The 20,885-nt window shown below is 44.6% G+C and overlaps 1 protein-coding gene across 1 annotated transcript; it reads left to right on the top strand.

Moving 5' to 3' along the window:
• The first annotated feature begins 5,755 nt into the window (after positions 1–5,755).
• etnk2 (ethanolamine kinase 2) lies at positions 5,756–20,673 on the top strand. Its single transcript, XM_031748468.2, has 9 exons — positions 5,756–6,302; positions 11,039–11,176; positions 11,259–11,380; positions 11,847–11,987; positions 14,134–14,276; positions 16,033–16,116; positions 16,209–16,369; positions 16,467–16,540; positions 16,832–20,673. Exons 1-9 carry the CDS (start codon positions 6,156–6,158, stop codon positions 16,902–16,904), a joined length of 1,083 nt encoding a protein of 360 aa, XP_031604328.1. The 5' UTR covers positions 5,756–6,155; the 3' UTR covers positions 16,905–20,673.
• Positions 20,674–20,885: the final 212 nt, after the last annotated feature.

Genomic DNA, 20,885 nt, shown 5'->3' with positions numbered 1-20,885 from the left:
AACAGAACCGGTGACAAAGGGCAGCCCTGGCGGAGCCCATCACCCACCGGAAACGAGTCCGACTTATTGCCGGCAATGCGAACCAAGCTCTTGCAACGGTTGTATAGGGATCGAATGGCCCGTAGCAATGGGCCAGACACCCCATACTCCCGCAACACCTCCCACAGGACACCCCGAGGGACACGGTCGAATGCCTTCTCCAAGTCCACAAAACACATGTAGACTGGTTGGGCAAACTCCCATGCACCCTCAAGTATCCTTGAGAGGCTAAAGAGCTGGTCCAGTGTTCCGCGACCAGGACAAAAACCGCATTGTTCCTCCTGTATCCGAGGTTCGACTAGCGGACGAACTCTCCTTTCCAGCACCCTGGCAGACTTTCCCAGGGAGGCTGAGGAGTGTGATCCCCCTGTAGTTGGAACACACCCTCCGGTCTCCCTTCTTAAAGATGGGGACCACCACCCGGTCTGCCAGTCCAGGGTACTGCCCTGATCTCCACGCAACATTGCAGAGGCGTGTCAACCAAGACAGCCCCACAACGTCCAGAGCCTTCAGGAACTCGGGCGGACCTCATCAACACCAGGGGCTCTGCCACCAAGCAGTTGTTTAACTGCCTCAGTGACCTTGCCCCGGAAATTGGCGGGTCATTCCCTCATCCCCAGACTCTGCTTCCTCCTCGGAAGACGTGTCAGTGGGATTAAGGAGGTCCTCAGTATTCCTTCCACCGCCTGACAATTTTCTCAGTCGACGCCAGCAGCGCCCGCCAGCACTATACACAGTGCAGGTAGAGCACCACTTTCCCCTCCTGAGACGCCTGACAGTTTGCCAGAATCTCTTGAGGCAGTCCGAAAGTCTTTTTCCATGGCTTCTCCGAACTCCCCACACCCGAGTTTTTGCTTCAGCCACTGCCTGAGCCGCATTCCGCTTGACCTGTCGATACCTGTCGGCTGCCTCCGGAGTCCCACAGGCTAACCAAGCCCGATAGGACTCCTTCTTCAGCCTGGTGGCTCCTTTCACCTCTGGTGTCCACCATTTGGTTCGGGATTACCACCACGGCAGGCACCAACCACCTTGCGACCGCAGCTCAATGCAGCAGCTTGGCGATGGAGACGCTGAACATGGTCCATTCGGACTCAATGTCCCCAGTCTCCCTCGGAATGCTGTTGAAGCTCTGCCGGAGGTGTGCGTTGAAGATCTCGCGGACTGGGGCCTCTGCTAGACGCTCCCAGCACACCCTCACTACACGCTTTAGGTGCACCGGGTCTGTCCAGCGTCCTCCCCGCCACCTGATCCAACTCACCACCAGGTGGTGATCAGTTGACAGCTCAGCCCCTCTCTTTACCCGAGTGTCCAGAACATATGGTCGCAGGTCTGGTGATATGATTACAAAATCGATCATCGGCCTGCGGCCTAGAGCATCCTGGTGCCACGTGCACTTATGGACACTCTTATGTTCGAACAAGGTGTTCGTTATGGCCAAACTGTGATTTGCACAGAAGTCCAATAACAAAACACCACTGGGTTCAGATCAGGGAGGCCGTTCCTCCCGATCACGCCCCTCAGGTCTCGCTGTCGTTACCCACGTGAGCATTGAAGTCTCCCAGCAGGACAACAGAGTCTCCAGGTGGGGCACCTTCCAGCACCACCCCCCCCCCCAGGGACTCTAAGAAGGCTGGGTACTCTGAACTGCCACTCGGCGCATAAGCACAGATAACAGTCAGGACCCGTTCCCCGACCCTGAGGCGCAGGGAACAAACCCTCTCATCCACCGGGAAAAACCCCAACGTGCGGCAGCAAGCCGAGGGATATTAGAATACCCACCCCAGCCCGCCGCCTCACCAGGGGCAACTCCAGACTGAGACAGAGTCCAGCCCCTCTCCAGGAGACTGGTTCCAGAGCCTGAGCCATGCGTGAGGTGAGCCCGACTATATCTAGCCGGTACTTCTCAACCTCACGCACTAACTCAGGCTCCTTCCCCACCAGAGAGGTGACATTCCATGTCCCTATTGCCAGTCTTGGCAGCCGGGATCAGTCCGCCAGGGCCTCCGCTCCTGGCCGCCGCCCGGCACACAATGCACCCGACCCCTATGGCGCCTCCTGCTGGTGGTGGGCCTGCGGGAGGATGGGCCCATGTCTCCTCTTCGGGCTGTGCCCGGCCGGGCCCCATGGACTAAGGCCCGCCACCAGGCGCTTCGCCTGGGCACCCTCCCGGGCCTGGCTCCAGGGCAAGGCCCCGTAACCCTATCCTGGGGAGGGTAAACTGTTCCCTCGATGTTCTCTTCATAAGGGTCTTCTGAATCGCTCTTTGTCTGGTCCCTCACCCAGGACCAATTTGCCATGGGAAACCCTACCAGGGGGCAAAAGCCCCCAGACAACATAGCCCCTGGGATCCCTGGGACACACAAACCCCTCCACCACGATAAGGTAGCGATTCATGGAGAGGAATCACATTATTATTATTATTGAGTTTTTTGACACTCACGGCCCTGACACTCACGGCCCCCCTCCTGGACCCCCTGCAGTTTGCATACAGAGCCAACAGGTCTGTAGACGACGCTATCAACATGGCTCTACACTTCATCCTGCAGCATCTGGACTCCCCAGGAACCTACGCCAGGATCCTGTTTGTGGACTTCAGCTCTGCCTTTAACACCATCCTTCCAGACCATCTCCAAGGCAAGCTTTCCCAGATGAATGTGCCTGATCTCATCTGCCGGTGGATCACTGACTTCCTGACGGACAGGAAGCAGCATGTGAGGCTGGGAAAGAATGTCTTGGACTCCCGGACCATCAGCACCCGCTCCCCTCAGGGCTGTGTTCTTTCTCCTCTGCTCTTCTCCCTGTACACCAACTGCTGCACCTCCACCCACCAGTCTGTCAAGCTAATCAAGTTTGCAGATGACACCACCGTTATTGGACTCATCTCGGATGGGGATGAGTCTGCCTACAGGAAGGAGGTTGAACGTCTGGTGTCCTGGTGCAGCCACAACAACCTGGTGCTGAATGCCCAGAAGACAGTGGAGATTATTGTGGACTTCAGGAAGCACACAGCCCCACTCCCCCCCATCATCCTGACTGACACCCACATCACCTCTGTGGACTCATTCCGCTTCCTGGGTACCACCATCACCCAGGATCTGAAGTGGGAGCCCACCATCACCTCCGTCATAAAGAAAGCCCAGCAGAGGATGTACTTCCTGAGGCAGCTGAAGAAATTCAACCTGCCAACATGGACGATGATGCAATTCTACACTGCAATCATCGAGTCCATCCTCACCTCCTCCATCACCGTGTGGTACGCTGGAGCCACTATCAAGGACAAGCAGAGACTGCAGCGTGTTGTGCGCTCTGCTGAGAAGGTGATTGGCTGCAGACTCCCATCTCTGCAGGACCTGTACACCTCAAGGACACTGGGGCGTGCAGCTCGGATCAAAGCTGACCCTTCTCACCCTGGACACAGTCTGTTTGACCTGCTCCCCTCAGGCAGGAGGCTCCGGTCCATTCGCACCAGAACCTCTCGCCATAAGAACAGTTTCTTCCCCTCTGCTGTTGGACTCATGAACAATATCCATATGGCTGTTCCCACCACTAACACATGACCCTACACTGTGTTCACTGCATCATTCCATGTTTGGACCTGATGATCACCTGCACCCATGTATATATCTATCTACTTAGCACTTTTAATTCTTTAATTCTTATTTTTATGTCTATTTAAGCGTTATATTACAGTATGTTTGTACCGCAGCAATTTCCTAATGTTGTAAACCTGCTCAACATTTGGCAATAAAACCCCTTCTGATTCTGATTCCTTTCCAGTCACCTTTCTCCCTCACTATGTGTTAATAGACCTCTCTGCACTGAATCATACTTGTTATTAATCTCTCTCTTCCACAGCATGTCTTTATCCTGTTTTCCTTCTCTCACCCCAACCGGTTGCAGCAGATGGCCCCGCCCCTCCCTGAGCCTGGTTCTGCCAGAGGTTTCTTCCTGTTAAAAGGGAGTTTTTCCTTCCCACTGTCGCCAAAGTGCTTGCTCATAGGGGGTCATATGATTGTTGGGTTTTTCTCTGTATCTATTATTGTGCAATATAAAGCAGCTTGAGGCGACTGTTGTTGTGATTTGGCGCTATATAAATAAAATTGAATTGAATTGAATTCAACTCATATGTCCATCTGTGCACACACTTACTTCTCCACAGTTCCATCACAAGTTCGCAGCCTGTTACAACTCAAAACAAAGAGGCAGCCTCTTTGTTTTGAGGCCGTTAGACCCACTTTAATGCTTTTACACAAGTGCAATAATCTTATGGGATACACTTATCCTGTGGTCTAGTACTTAACTATATATACATTTTAGACTGTTGATGAAATATCTAGAACATTTATAAAAACTTGATAATTTCTGATAAAAACTATCAGAAATTGAAGTAGAGTCTAGTCTGTTTACATTTGCTACTGTCTTAATGTGGGCGACTTCTTCACCGTTTATTTTTCTTTCAATAGAAAATGCAGGTAGTGTTGGCCAGATGAAGCCTCACCACCCCCTGGTGGTCAAAACCTTTATGGAATGATAAATAGATGCAATGACAAATTGCATCTATTTATCATTCCTCTTGGCTGCCTTACAACAGTGTCAGCGTGGGAGTAATAACTAGCAAGAAATAAAAACACCTTAATCTGAATTTTTGTGGTTTATTCTTTTGTTCATTTAATTTGTTGTTTAATAATGTGGAGGCAATAGTAATAGAAGATATCAATGTAAAATACTTGCCAGTATGCTTTCAGTCAGTGTTTAAACAGATGAGATGTTTATTTTAAAACCTTTACAGTGTGAATAGGAATACTGCAGTGAGGGTGACTTTATTTATTTTTATTTAAAAAATCATAGTTTTTCCACTGTGCTTGACTCAGCCAGTTTCTCTTTTTGGTAATAACCTCTCCAACTTTAGAAAAAAAAAGAAAAAAAACCCTCTTACGTGGTGCAGGAGGAAGCAGGGGTGTACAAGCATCCCACAGCAAGCCCGGTTTGGATATTTGCATCTCAGCCTAGATGATACCATAGAACAGGTGTTGTTGTTGTACCCTGGTTGCTTGGCATACAACAAATGCTTCACCTTGGAATGGAAAAGAACAAAAAAGAACGACTTGCGACTTATGTGTATTAATTTAGTGGGAGAAAGTGTTGCCATATAGGGGGAAACCCTTCTCCTTTCAGCATACTCCATGGTAACAACCTCGTCTATGTCAGATGTGAAACTCCAACAGGAACACTGACAAGCAAATTTTGCGCTTTATAAATGTCTATAAATCATAAATCACACCAAGGTGTTTTTTTTCTGTTCTCAAACTGATCTCCCTATTGGAGCTCAGTCTGGGAGGAGTTATTTTTTTCTCCTTATCTTTCCTCATGTGGTGCATTTTCCATTGTTATACCTCTCTGACCTGTCTTCCCCATGTGATGTTTTTGTGTAATGTATGTATGGTCGGAGGGTAAGATGGCGCCGCCATTGCGTGCAATAGGTCGGCAGCCTTAACATGAAATTTCCCCTTGTGGGACTAATAAAGGTATCTTATCTTATCTTATCTTATCAACACTCGAACCACCCGCTAAAACAGCGAGGCTTCAGACGTCATTAGTGACGTCACTCGCCCTTAAAGAAGCAAGCCTCGGCACGCGCTTGATAAAAGCCTTCCTGGATTTCTCGACACTCCGAAGCCTCGGCGCAGCGCGTCCCATCACTAATTCCAGGCTTCACTTTCGAAACGAATTTTTCCATTTTATCGGCTATCATTCGGCTGAACCCGGCACTGCTCGGGCATCCTCGTAATGGGCGTGCTCAAATGCGGTGCGTCTCAACCGGCGGTACAATCGGATGATCCCGGGCGGGCGGAGCCAATTAGGAGGAAACCGTACAGTTGGCTGACTCCTCCTAAGAAAACCGGCGACGAGCATCAGTACCCGGCAGTTTGATCGTTCATCTGTACCGCTTTCAACTCAACGTTACTGCAGCCTGATAAATCTCTTGAGCCAGTCTTAGGTCACTCACAAAAACCACACCAACACTTACTTCTAAACCAAGCGACACTTGTATGGTGCAATTTTAGAAATATCCGCCAAGGGCTTGGAGATTAACGTTTCAGAGAAATTGCTGCAGGATGGAGACGCAAATACATGTACCCGTGGGCTCGCCGGTAATTAGAAAAATCCCGGTGTTCGTGGACGAGCGCAACGTAACGGAAGGAGCGATGAAGCTCATTAAAGAGCTGAGACCGGCGTGGGACTCGAGCGACGTCAAGACCAAGGTAACGTTAGCCGCAAAGCTAGCTGTACTGATTATGCTAGGCTAGGAAAGGATTGACAGCTTTGCAGCATCACCGGCAAGCTAGTAGGAGGCCCGTGGCAACCTGACATGTCGCCTAGCTGGATTTATTTTATTGCACCGCATATAGTTGACTATTTCTATTTCTATTTTCTTTACCAACGAAGACGTTTAAATTTGTTTTGCTTTAGAGAAAATTTACACTTATAGGTTACCGTAGCTATCAAGGCGTTCTAATTCATTAGCAAACTTGCACCAGAACGTAGGATGTCCCAAAACTTGGTACGGTTCTTATCTGTAGTGTATGTCCAAGGTGCACACCACGTAGGGCACTTAAAGACGGTGTGAAAGCTGGTATAAGTCGCTCTGTCATCTTGGTGTCAGAGGGCAGCTGATGGTGGCGCGATGGTCAGTTTGATAAAGTAACACGGTGATGGCTAATTACTAGTTCAAAGGGACAGACTGTGTTACAGCAGGTCCCTGCACTTTGTGTTCATTTACAGCCTGCAGCGGATTGTTGTGTCTCGTTTCTTCCCAAATACATGTGTGTGAATCTTCATGATATTAGACACACTTGCTTTTGGACTTCAATGGAGTGTACATGTTGGAGGCCAAGATATACAGTCTCTTCTTTTAAATCGTTTAAATGTTTTCTTAAAAAATAGTACTAAAGAAGTGTGATTTTTTTTTTTTTTTTGTTGTAGTAAACAAATAACCGTTGGAAAAAACATCTTCCAGTTTTACTATGTCCACTACAGAGGACATAGTAAATAGGCTGAGCCTCAGGATAATATTGTTGTTGTTCCCATTTTATACAAGTAAAGTAAAAAACATTATTTTCTTTAAGTGTTTTAAAGTCTTTCATCTCTTCTTTGAACATTTCCTCAGCTACAAAAGCAGAGATTAAACATCAGCCCCAGTCATATGTATCTTATCACTGATGGGCATTAGCAAGCCAACATGTCTCTCTAGCTTTCAGGTGATGTCAGATTACTGGGACACGCCCACCTGAATGGCAAAACAGTACTCCAGCAATCATTTGAACTTCTTTGAGTTTAATTTGGCGTAATAGTTACTGTGCTACTGGATGCACTAATCAACATTTATTTATAGCTGCTGTAGATCGGGCACCAACACGTGAGCACACCTCTGCCAACCCTGCCTTACTGGTCAACTCCCACCAATCTTTGCTTCTCACCAGCAGTCCAGGCTGTTAGTGGCAGCTCATTTAAAATGTAAGAATGATTTACCTGACAATGGAAAAATACTTTACTGTTATGTCATAACATTAATGTCACAAATTATTATTACTGGAACTTTAGTGACCCTGCACTGTAAAAGTCTAAGTCAGCAAACCGTAAGATTTACATGTGGTCGTTTTTTTAAGCATGTTCTCCATCTCTCACAAGGCGGCGTTATTTACTCATCCAGATCGAAAATACATGTAGCTGTCGACCTTTGAAAACTTTTATCCTTTTATCCATACAAAAGTCATCTACTGTTATGGTATGTGGGCTGATGGTGATGCCAGCCATCTGAGAATACAAATTCAGATGCAGGCAGATAGGACATTGTTGGTTCTTTTAAAGGGGAAAGAATGAGATTGCAGATGTATGCTTTGCAAATGAGCTTTCTCCGAACTGTAGATAAGCTCTCCATTAGCATAGGAAGAGGAATTGAGTCATTTGGGAGGGGTTCAGAATAGAGCCCCTGTTCCTCCACATCAAAAGGAGTCAGTTGAGGCATTGCCTCCTGGGAAAGGTGTTTCAGCTGGGCATGTCCTACCTGGAGGAGGCACGGGGCAGACCAAGGACACGTTGGAGAGATTCTGTCTGTCGACTGGCCTGGAAACACCTCAATAAGTCCCCGGATAAACTGGAGGGCTCGCTGGTTGGTGAGAGGAAGATCTGGGCTCCCTGCTTAGCCTGGTGCCCCTGCATCCCATTATCAGATACTGGATGATTTATTCTTTCGTTATGTTAGATCTGAACTTTTATTGAATGGTTGTCATGAATTTTCAAAAAGTGGAAATCATTTTGTGTTGATAGAGCGATCAGGCCTGAGAGTCAACAGGAGAAAAATTGTATTGATCTTAATTTTTAGCAGGTTCATCTTTTTGTAGCACCTTATTTGTTTATTTTTATTGTTTTTGAATACATCTCTAATTCCATTTTTTTCTGACCCTCATCCTGCTGCAACAAGTGAATTTCCCTACTGTGGGATTAAAATCTATATCTAATATTTGCAAATTAACTTTGCATTAAACAGGGGATTAAAAGGTTGGAAATAAAGCCTTGATGTTGATTTACAAAGTTAAAGGGAACTCTTATATGGAATTCATCGTTATTGGCCTACCTCAGTTTTGTGCTTTTGTTTATTTTTTGATGTGGGATGATAATAACAATGTGCTTTAATAATACAGGCCAAGAGCTAAACATCCACCCCTATAACAACGTCATGAAATACTGTACCATTGGGTATGTAGACAATGGTGCTTATCAGCACGTTTATTCATTGTAATATAATAACAGTTGGTGGCAGATGTGGTTCCAAGAAGTCTTTTTAAAAGCTTTCCCTAGAAGTGTGGTGGTGTTAGGTAGTCCACAGAGACTTGACTCGTCAGGGAAAGGAAAATGCATAATTGATTCCAGGTAAAAGGATCTAGTAACTGATGTATCGTAGCTGGGTCAAAGTTTTTGGAGCAGTGAGCACTACAGAACTGTTAAAGGTCTCCAGTGGCACAGTCTAAGCCCAGCTGCTTCAGCCCTGTATTTATATCCTGGTTACTCCTCTCCCTGGGCCTCGCACAACAGCCACCTGCGGCTGAGGATGTGACCGTGTTTACCTAGACTTTTCCAGGCCAGACTGGCAAAACTTCTCTCAATGACTACCACTCTGACCGTGGATTTATACACCTGCACAGCTGACGGGAAGACCTGACCGGCCCTGCCACCTGGACAGGGAGATTTTTATTGTCCATTGCCAAACATCCACACAATTCCTGAAAATGGCAGAGCGCCTGCAGCGACAGAGAAATGGTCTCCTCTTACAAGTTTCACATAATAAAGACTCAAAACATTCATGTCAATCAAAGGAAACCTGTTCCAGCCTGTATAGTGAGGTCACCCTACAGGGACCCGGTTATTGGTAGTGGGGTGGTTGTGGGGTGGGGGGATGCCACCATCAATGTCCCATGCAAGCAGTATATGGCAAAATGTTTACCTCTGTCTGGGTCCAAGCTTATCGCTGTCTGTCGATGTATTGATCGTAGGTCTTAGCAGCGTATTGTGTGGCGGGCAGAAGGGATCAGTCACGTTTTGGCAAAGGCGTGTATGCTTGTGTATGAATGGTCATAACAGGGATGCCTGTCGCCCATCTTTGTGGTGAGCCACGTGCGGAATGCCAGATATGCGTGAGTGAGCGTCTGGTCCTTGGGGGGAGATGCAGGCAGCGTGTATGTTGTTATTGTGTCCGCTGCAGCGGGACGGACCGGCCCACCGCTGTCCACTGGAGCCACGCTGTCACTCCGATTTTTTTTTAAGGCTAAGTTTCAGACACACAAGGCTTTTTGCTGACTTTTCACTTTAGAAAACTCTTCATTTTAGAAAAAGCATTTGACTCAGCTTGTTGACAGCATCACTCTTTAAGACTCGTCAGGTGACGTGCAGGAAGTCTTCATGTAAACCAGTGATATGAAGGAACACTCGGGGTGTTTTTACACCTACGCTGTTCAGTACGTTTAAATTGAGTTAGTTTTCCCAACTGGTGCAGTTTGTTTGTGTAGATGTGAACATAGTAACTGCACTCATATGTGGACCAAAACAACCAAAGTTTGTTTACAGTTTGTTTACAGTTTGTTTACAGTTCATTTACAGTGTGAACGTGAGCTGATATGAAACAAATACCGGGTGTACATTACAAGTTTGAGCTTAAAAAAACATCCTGTAGCCAGATGGATAAAATCACCAGTTAACCTTTGGACTGTGGGAGGAAGTCAGAATACATGGAGAGCACCCACGCAGGCACTAGCAGAACATGCAAGATCCACACAGTTAATGGATTTGAACCCTGGACCTTCTTGCTGTGACGTGACCGTTATAACTACTGCTACACCGTACCGTCCAGGATGTTATGACCAAGATAGAAATGTTTCCTCTTAGACTAAAGGGAGTAACTCAGTAAAATGTTGGGTATGTCATCAGCGTCATCAGCGTAAGGGCACAAGTGGGCTTGGTAGATGCCACACAAACACTCAACCACTTGACGAGAACATGGTGGCGGATGACTCTATCTGAGGACTATATCTGTGCAGTCCGCTGCAGAGGGCTGTTGAACCACTACACTCTGTAGTGTGCATTCATTTTTGATGAGGGTTTTATGCCCTACTGTAATATCCCTCTCCATGTCCCTGTCCATACACTGCTCTTGCTAACACAGACTGACCAACCCTGTTCTTATGTTCTTGTACAACTATTATTCAAACAAAATCTTAGTAAGATGACTTAAAAACCGCTTCAGCATTTAGCTCAAGTCTTCTGTGAACCCTGCTGCAGCGTTCTGACACATTCATCTCATGTAGGTCAAAGCTGTATGGTGTCTTCAGTGTTGATGTTGACTTAGAGGTAACTAATAGCTTTAAGGAAAACACACCTGAAGCACCATGGCGCTGTATAATCAGAGGCTCTGTGTGAGATGAGATGTGGTTTCATCTTTTTCCAGCTCTTCACCGATGGAACCACCAACAAGCTAGTGGGCTGCTACGTGGACGACAGTCCAGATGACGTAGTCCTGGTCCGAGTATATGGAAACAAAACAGAGCTGATTGTGGACCGAGACAATGAGCTTAAGAGCTTTCAGGTAGTGTTGCCGAGTCCTAAATTAATTAATTTAAGCAGTTGTTTGCTCCTACCTCATTCTCATCTTTTTGTGTGTCTCCTAGGTGCTGCATGCTAACGGTTGTGCTCCTCGCCTCTACTGCACCTTTCTAAATGGCATCTGCTATGAGTTCATGCAGGGAGATGCACTGGGAACGCAGGATGTCAGAGATCCTACTCTGCTCAGGTGTGATGTTGTCACGGCAATGTTTAAATGGGTTTTTTGAGTTTACTCAAAGATGGTGAAAATTTTAACATCAGTGGTTTTCTGCCTAAAACAACAAAGATTAAACACATGGAGAAATGCACAGGACACACAAATAAAGAACTGTATAATGAAGAAAACGGACAATTCCACAAGGTTCTGAGCTGAATTGCAACATTTAGAGGGAATGCTTTATCTGGTAACACAATGTTTTGACTGTGAAAAGGTCTTCCCATTGTGGAAGTCAGCTCTGTGTAGTGAACATTATGTATTTTCTTGTTTTAATTCAACTATCTCCAGGAACTCTATAACCAAAATTTGTCCTTGTAGATAAATGAAGTAGGACACTCTGCCATTGTACTGTGGGAATTTTTTATAACTAGATACTAATGGTCTGTAGTTGAACTCTTGCCACGACTGTAACCTTGTTCTGTCTGTCTCCTCTCAGGCTGATAGCCAGGGAAATGGCTCGTATCCACGCCATCCATGCACACAATGGCTGCATCCCCAAACCCAACCTCTGGATCAAGATGCGGAAATATTTCTCGCTTGTAGCCACAGAATTCACAGAGCAAGCCTCCAACATCAGGTGAGCTCCTGCTTCTCAGCTTTCATAGCTCAAAGTTAAGGTTATCATTATCGCCGTGATAATCATGCAAATAGTCCATAAAGCCCAGCATGAGTTTCCTGTTAAACGAGGACACAAGCTGTTTGCATAGAGCCTGAAATATTCTGCAAGTTCTCTCTGATGAAGCAGTGGGGTAGTTGGGCTTTGTTTGCATAAAAAATGACAGAGATAACTGCAAAACACGTACGACTGTATCCTGTGCGGTTCATGTATTGATGTCCAAATATAAACTTTAACATTATTTCCAGGGTTTGAAGGCTAACAAATGTTCCTGTTGGCACAGCACTGTCCATTAGAGAATGCGTTAGCAATTAAGACTGTCATGCAGCTGAAATACTCGGCACCGACTCAAGTTCTCTTTTTTTTTTTTCCAGTTTTGTTTAAAAAGCATGTAGGACTAAATAAGCAATACACCTTAGCTAGTCTCAGTAGAAGAGAGTTAGTTCCATTGCAAGCACACATACTGCAAAGTCACATGATTTGACTGCATATGGAATATAACCCAAATAACAAGTCTGCAGAGAGAAGTAAACATGTGCTAAGGTCAGACACTGGGCAGAATTAACCTATGACACAATAATGTTATTGATATGCTAATTAGCTCATTACAACAATGGAGCAAGCTTTATATTTCTACTGAAATATGTCAAAACAGCATGGAGACAGTAAACTTTTAAATCTTATCTTTGTGTTTTATATTAATGAAATATCGTTGACTTGTAGCTTTAGCATAAAACTGAACACATAGCTTGCAGCACAGAAAACACCAAGATATTTGTCAGCCAAAAGATGAGATGTAATAGAGATGTAATTTCCCACCGTTACCTAGAAGTGTGTTTAATGAAAATGTAAATTCATCTCTATATAATCAGGAGGATAGCATGGCAGAGACATGTGGAGCAGATAAAGTATACCATTTTATAACCTGGCCAGCTGCCCAGTCCCAGCTAATATCTTTGTTCTCTTCCCTGTTAGATTACGTCCAGCATGTGGCTTATATAACTGTAACAATAATAGCAGACTGGATTAGGGAGTGTTTGGCATTCAGTGGGCCAGCAGATGTTTGCTTAGCTCGGCCTATCAGATCACTTTATCCCGTCCCTGGTAACACAGACAGCTAGAGTGCCCTGGTCCTGGACAGCAGACACTTGTTGCACACTGCTGTCTGAGAAGTCCTCACATTGCGCTTCATTTTAATAGGCCAGTGTTATTTGTAGCATTTAGTCTAAATCAGAATCATTTCAGTAACATTTCCTCTGTGGATGACATGTTGGATGAGTTAAGTTTGCGTGAGTCTCAGAGAGAGAGCTAGCTAGATGGAAATCTGAGAGGAAAGGGTGTGTCCTGTGTGCACACTGGTTTTCTCTGAGCTCAGACTGTCTTCAGGCTGATACTGGAGTAATCCACATAAGCCCATTACATTTAACAAAGGGGTTTCTACTCAGCACTCTTAGCTTTTGCTTGAGTGAGACTACCTTAGCTCTTTCTCTGCTATCCAGTAAGACCACCTTTGGACTACCATCAAGCCAAATCTGCTGCTCGTCCGATTAGATCAGACTACACAATCTTAGCTGGGCTGAACCCTTTATGATGCGTGAATCCTCAGTAGGTTTGTGTCATGTGCACACAGATGAAAAGAGCAAAGATTTATATAAATATTGGTGCAGGATATGCATGAATGTTGATTTCAAGTACAGTGTGGAATAAATCGCAGATCAGATCTTGGTAGTCGGGTCTGAAAACTCAATAAATGAGGTGTAATGTAGCCGTAATAACAGTGACTCCAGCACCAGGAGGGTCCACTGAGAACTTGTTTCTCTGCAACTGTGTTCCCAGGAGTCAGCAGGCCAGAGCCCCACTGAGCTCGTGTGCTGCCTGTGCATGTCGCCCTCAGTTGTTTTCATTTCACACATGTTCCCACTTGGCAATGATACCAAAACAATGAAAGGCATTTTATTTTGGTGAAAAACAGCCGGTGAAAGTACTCCTGTCATACTTACTTAACAGGTGGACACAGTGTTGTGTGTGCAGCTTTTCTGAATGGTTGTCACAACACAACAATATGCACGACTACGCTGACCTTCTCTCCATTTCCTTCCCTGTCCAGAATACAGCAGGAAGTTCCCAGCAAGGTGGTGCTGGAGCAGGAGATGGTTTGGATGAAGGAGCATCTTTCTACACTGGGCTCACCTGTGGTGCTCTGTCACAACGACCTGCTCTGCAAGAACATCATCCACAACAGCAAAGAGGGTAAGTGTCTGAGCCTTAATCTGAGCTTCTCGTCTCACGGCTGTGATTCTATTTTACATCCAGAATGATCAGCAGCACTGCTAACTTCACTCCCCACACTGCCCCCACTCCAGTGGATCATTGACAGCTGGATCACTAAAAGTGAGGCATGTTTTACTAACTGCCTGCACCAGCACAAAACCATCTTTTGGTGTTAACATGCAAAGGTTGGGAGTTACTAAGGTAATGCTTTATTTGCATAATATTTCCCTTTTAGTATAACTTTTACAGTTGTTCCCTTTTATTCTTTAGGCAGTCTGCGCTAACATTTATAGAAATGGCCTTGGGCTTTGAGGAGCTTCAAAACAGACAGATAGTTGTCACATGCGTTCGCCAAGCTGTGGTACAAAATACTAAGAATTCTAGTATTTTGTACCACAGCTTGGCTAACGCAAACAGCTGGACAAATTAGCATGAATCCCACAATAGCTGACTACGTTAGCATTAGCCATGATGCACAGTGCAGCATGCTGATAACCATCAATGACCGGAAAAGGATTTGTGTGCTCTACAAATTAACAAGAAACACCCATAAACAAATATTATATATGTTAATTTGGTTTCTGGGAGAAAAAGCATTTGCCTGTTAGCAAATTAATTCAGCTGTAATGTTAGCATTCACAATAACTAGGGTTCATCTGTACTACAATTGTACTACAATTCAAAAAGTTCTCTATTGTAGGATCAAGAAACACATGCGGCGTGAAACAAGAAGCAAAACAGAAAAAAAATAAATGAGTGTGATGTGTATATTTATGCTTGTGCACAAGTTGCAGTGGTTTCATTAACATTGCATTCATCGGGCTCCTCCAAAATGCTGCTTGGTCGGGTCTGCTGATATATATTTTGGGTTTATATAGTGCAACTGTTTGTAATAAAACAGACTTTATCTACGGACTCAACTCAGGATTCATATAAAGGACTACTCCCTGCTCCGTCCCCATCAGTTTGAGAAATTAAAAAAACCTTTGCTTAGACTATATGCAACAAGCTGTGCATATGTTGTTAGTAAGTTATTGTTGGCAGCATTTACTGTCATACATGGGCGTATTGTTACTAAATCACCTGTGGAGCCACAAGCATTATTCAGTTTTTGTAGATTCATGCTAATTTGCCCAGCTAAGTCTGTCTATCTGGTCTTAGTATATCTGCTCCTTGTCTATAGTAACGACAGACTGTTGTTACTATAGACAAAGATCAAAGATTTGCAGTTTTTCAGTGCATTCATGTAAATTGCCATGAATGTTGCACAGGTGTTGTCCACTGGCTCTTGTTCCGGTCATCCAGGTGTAGATGACTGGTGTACAGTTTGACCAACAAGTCCCTCCAGTGCGTCTAATAGTCGCACTGGAGGTGCTGGTCAGCTTGAGACAGCAGGAAGAAGAGGGATTATGTGACTACATAATCCCTCTTCTTCCTGCTGTCTCAAGCTGACCATCAAAAACAATCCCTGCCCCAACAAAGGAACATTAACTGAAGCGCACAGTAGTTCCATGTAAAGAGACTCTTCAGGTTCAGTCAGTAGCACTTGAGTGAAGAGGCAGCAGAACTAGCAGGCTTTTTAACGGTCTCTGACTTTGTCTGTCATGTGACTGTGCACTGCATTTGGCGGCAGTACCTGAAGAGTGTGCCATATTGCTTCCCTTCAGCTTTGCTGTAAATGACCACGTGCATAATAATGTACTGTACGTGTTACGCGTTCTCTGGTCTCCTTAAGGTCATGTGCGCTTCATCGACTATGAGTACTCCAGCTACAACTACCAGGCCTTTGACATCGGCAACCACTTCAATGAATTTGCAGGTCAGCAAAAGCACAGTGTGATTTACGCGAGTTAGCTATGCGTTCATGGCGCACAGCTTATCCTTCAACTGCATGTCCATGTGTTTGTTCAGGCATGACTGAGCCGGACTATGGACTCTATCCTAGTCGGGAGATGCAAATGGAGTGGCTTAAGGTGTATCTGCAGGCTTACAAACTCTTCACCAAGAACACAGAGGAGGTCAGCCAGCGAGAGCTAGAGACGCTCTACGTTCAGGTCAACAAGTTTGCTCTGGTGAGACAGATGTTAACAGATGCACAGAGTATCTCTTGCAAGCTCAACCCTGCTGTTTCATGGTACACATCTGATATCTCATTTGTTTTTTCTCAAGGCTTCTCACTTCTTTTGGGGTTTCTGGGCTCTCATCCAAGCCAAATACTCCTCCATCGATTTTGACTTCCTGGGGTAAGTGTGCGTGTGTGAAGTGTTAGCACTAAGCATCATGACTGTATGCGCACACATACACAGAGATGCACACACCACCACATCCATGCAGATGAGTTATGCAAGTCATGGTTGAATGTGTTTGGGAATGTGGCAAAGGTTCACCAATCTGCCAAAAATTGTGTCCACAAACTTTTTTATCTTATCTACAGAACACAATATGTAACATTCCAAGAAGAAATCTTAGAGAAGAGACATCTCTGTGCAAGCGACAAAGTCAAAAATCAGTCCTTTCTGTCTCTCTGTCTGCAGGTACGCCGTGCTACGTTTCAACCAGTACTTCAAGACTAAACCTGCAGTGATGGCCATGCAGATCCCAGAGTGAGAGGAGGCGAAGGAAGCCAGAAGGACGAGGAGAGGAGCCCAGAAGGAGGTGTGTTTGAAGGTTAAATGCTGGGACTTCCTCTCACATGAGGACGCTTCTGTGAGCCAGCTGTGATGGACCACTCCTCGGTCAGCCTGGCATCCTTTTCCTGCAACAAGCGCAATTACTCTTTGATTCCTCCAAACTTTAGCTCCACGTATGTCACCGCTGTAGCCCGAGAACGACAAAACTTCCACGTGTGTATGTGTGCAAGTGCATTCGTCTGCGTTTCTAATATATGTTGAAAAACCGTCACGCTTTTCCTCTTAGAGCAGTTGAACCAGGCGTAGAGAGGTCTGTGTTTGGGATCGGACACCAAAATGTTCCACAACGCTGGTAATGATGTCACAAGAGGAAGGAGAGGGTAGAGGAGTGTCAGGATGATGGTTTGTTTTCTGAAACTGACTACAGGTGCAGCCTGGTGTTAGTCACATTGTATGTGTGTGTGTCTCGTGTGTGTTCCTTCCTCTGTCTCTACATATTTTAACACATTGTGACCTTTTCTCATGTTTTTTTCCATCATCAAGTGCCCGTAGCTTTCTGCACTGAGCTTTCCTCGGGGTGTCCTTTCCTGTGCCCTCTGTTTTTCCTGTTGAAGCACTTTCAGCTTCTTTCACCACATCTTCCAGTAATTCACAGCGCTGCTGCTGCTTATGCTGCTAGAGTTGTAAGACTTGTCTGCGTGTCAGTTGGTGTTTTATGCCAAACGCCACATATGTGGAACAGCAAATGGAAAGCTTTAGGTTGACTCACTGTTAAAGCTAAATGTGCATTTATTTATTTGTATTTAACATCTCAGGTTAACAACTCTTTGGAAAGTGGTACTGAAGGAGGTGGAGGGGATGGCTACAAAGACGAGACCTCTGTGTGTGTTCCTGTCCTCAAGCATTATTTCCACCTTTTTGACTTTTATGGTTACAGCGCATCGCTCTGTTAAATTTTCCATTTAAGGTTTCCAGACATTTTGGAAAGTCACCACCTCTGTCACCCTCCTTGTGCCATGTCCTCCTCTCCCTTTATACCCTTTTATCTTTGATCGCCCACCAGTTCCCAGTTTTGGTCTTTGGTTGCTTCTCCCTTTACTCTGCAGAGGTTTATGCATCTGTTTTTCAAACCGTCCTGAAATCATAGCCCAGTCTCAGGCCCATGCTGTAATCCACTCTATTCATCTCAGATTTAGAGTCAAAACTTCTTACATAATTACATATTGCAAAAGTTTTTATCTGGGGTCAAATCAAGTGGCGCTTTCAAAAAGATTCTGGAGTGGGTTAGCTGGGGGGGGTGTCTGTCACGAGATCAGCTACTATTTTCCTGGGAAAAAGATCTGACTCTGAAAGACGGAGAAATCATTAACGCACAAAAGTACTTACAGCTTAGAAAGCAGGCTTCTTTGAAATCTAGCTAGTCTGTTTGTTATTTATTAAAAATTTTTCTGCTTAACTTTTGACTGAACACGTAACTAAGCAGAAACGTATCTGTTCAAGGCTGCCACCTTTTTCAAGAGACCGGTTCAGACAGATTGAGTGTAATTTGAAACATAGACTGTATAAAAAAGATGGATGTAATGTGATGTAATGCACTGTGATGTCAGCCATTGGTGAGCAGAGTCTCATTTTGAAGTCTCAAGTTCTTTCTGAGATGTGGCTCACAGATTTGTCAGTCATATACAAAATCATACAGTACTGTAGTTAACTTCTGACTCAATAATAACTAGTAATTATTGAATAATGAATAACTATTCAGACAATAAAGTCATCAATGATATGTTTACAGAGTTCACAAACTAAGTTTTTCCAGAGGCTTCTAAGCAGTTGGATGTCTTTTTGCAACCTCCCCGCTGGGCATCCCAATCACTGCAGGGCATCCCAGTGCAAAACTCGAGGGTAGAGCTGGTGGGGTTGAACCTCTCGTTTCCATCACCGTTGGCCAAACTTGGCTAAAAGCAGAGCAGAACTGGCAGCTTTCTAAAGAAGTCATGGGGTGTTACTCCTTGGCACCAAAGAGGGAGCTCTGACCTTTGTCCTCCACTGCTGGTGTCGTGTAACTGGAAGGCTTAATAATTCACCAGCTAAGCTGCAGGAGAGAGGGACTAAAGCATGTTAATGGCTTTCATTCAGAACAGTTAACCCGAGAGCGATTTTCTGAGGGTTGCTGTTAATATCTGAAGTCTTTAATCGTTCTTAACTTTAGGTAAAATAATTCTCTTCTCCTCAGTGTGAATAAGAACTGATTTTAATACAATACAAAACTCACTGGGTTTAAAAGTTATTGATGCATACACTGGCACATATTCAGGAGTCTTTTACTTCACTTAGTGAATTTTATTATTTAAATGTTATCAAAAGAGTTATTTTATGCCACTAACAGTGAAGTAATCAGCTTGGTGCATTTGCAAAGGCCACATTGGTGAATTTGCTGCCTGAACACACAATTCTAATACCCAGGTAGGACGTCAGCCAGGATAAAGAGGGCATTCGCACTCCATGAACACCGAGTGAATATCTCCATTCCCTTCAGAGGACACTGGTACAGTCTGCGGACTGCTTTTTGAAGGGAAGGCATTTTAGGTTCCTGTAACATTGTATCTTATACGCTAACAGAAGATGAAGCTGAATGTGTGGGAGATGAACTGAAGACACATTCCAACAAATCTTTGCATTTATTTAGCAGCTGTTTGGATCTTTGGTCACCTTACCCACTGCTTCAGTATCATCCATTAAAGATGCAGTGTTCAGATTTCATGTGGCCAAATAGAACAAATTAAAAAAAAACAACTAGCCTGGACAAATAGACCAAATAAAAAAATGTTTGACTTTATTTATTTGCACAAGTCTTTCACTGCTCTCAGTCTGTGAGTACACTTCCTCAAACAGGGAGTGGAGACAGAGATGGCTAATGTGAGATAAGACACCATTAACTGAGCTGTCAACACATTATCTCAACTGTGATAAATCCATCCAACCAGTGTTAAAACGAACGTGACAAGAAAGAGAAGCCAGGAAACCTGCTGTTCCTGATATTTGATCCACGATATTGACACAATATTGCATCCGTATTCACAATGCTGCAACAACTTTTTCTCTTTAGACTGGGCGCTGGGTAAGGTGACGGCAAACAGAAAATGAGCTTGACTCTGATCCCCAATTCCAGACAAATGCATCCATTTCATGTGTTTTTGTGTCGACTGCTGAGACCAGCTGTCTGAATTTGCTGTTCCACGCTGGCCATTGAAACGGTTCACTGTCGTCGTGTCGTCACTTTATACGGTTGTTTTAAAATCAGTTTGTTTATTATTGATTCTAACGTTGCATTCCACACTTTCTTAGTTTGTTGCAGTCCAGTCATACCAAAACGGTTAGCTTCAGTTTGCATTGCATTTAATTTGAGATTAACTATTTTTGTGTGTGTGAATGTACTAACTTAATTATACAAAATACTGTACAGAAAACTGACTTTTTTTTCTTTGTATGCTGACATATACTTTGTGTAAGTGCTTTGACTTGAAAGGTAGAGCGCTGTGTAAAAGGCCGCAGTGCTTGGTTTGCAGATGTGACTTTGTAAATGTACTCATCCACTGCTAAAGGAGATGATGATGGGGGATGTAAATATTGTAAGAAATACTGTGAAAAGCTTACTGTACAGTGATCCTTCACACCTCTGTAGGAGTGGCAAGATTATTTAACTGTTGTTAGTAAATATTTCCATTAAAAAGAATGAAATGGTATTAAAAGACCTTGTTTGGCTTTTGATTTGTCCTGTTATGTACTAGCATGTGACTTGTTGATTTGTCGGTTGCCTCAGCTGACCCTGTGAATTTGGCCCTGATGGGAGGAAGGAACTACAAAACTTGTGCTGGGGGACATCCTGCCAAAACACACAGACTATGTTAATGATCCCTAACTTCCCTAGGAGTGGAGCCTTTCACACCTTTTTTGTTTTACC

The sequence above is a fragment of the Oreochromis aureus genome, linkage group 5 (assembly GCF_013358895.1).
Source record: "Oreochromis aureus strain Israel breed Guangdong linkage group 5, ZZ_aureus, whole genome shotgun sequence".
In the NCBI taxonomy this organism is placed as follows: domain Eukaryota; kingdom Metazoa; phylum Chordata; class Actinopteri; order Cichliformes; family Cichlidae; genus Oreochromis; species Oreochromis aureus.
This window is presented reverse-complemented; position numbering and strand designations above follow the sequence as displayed.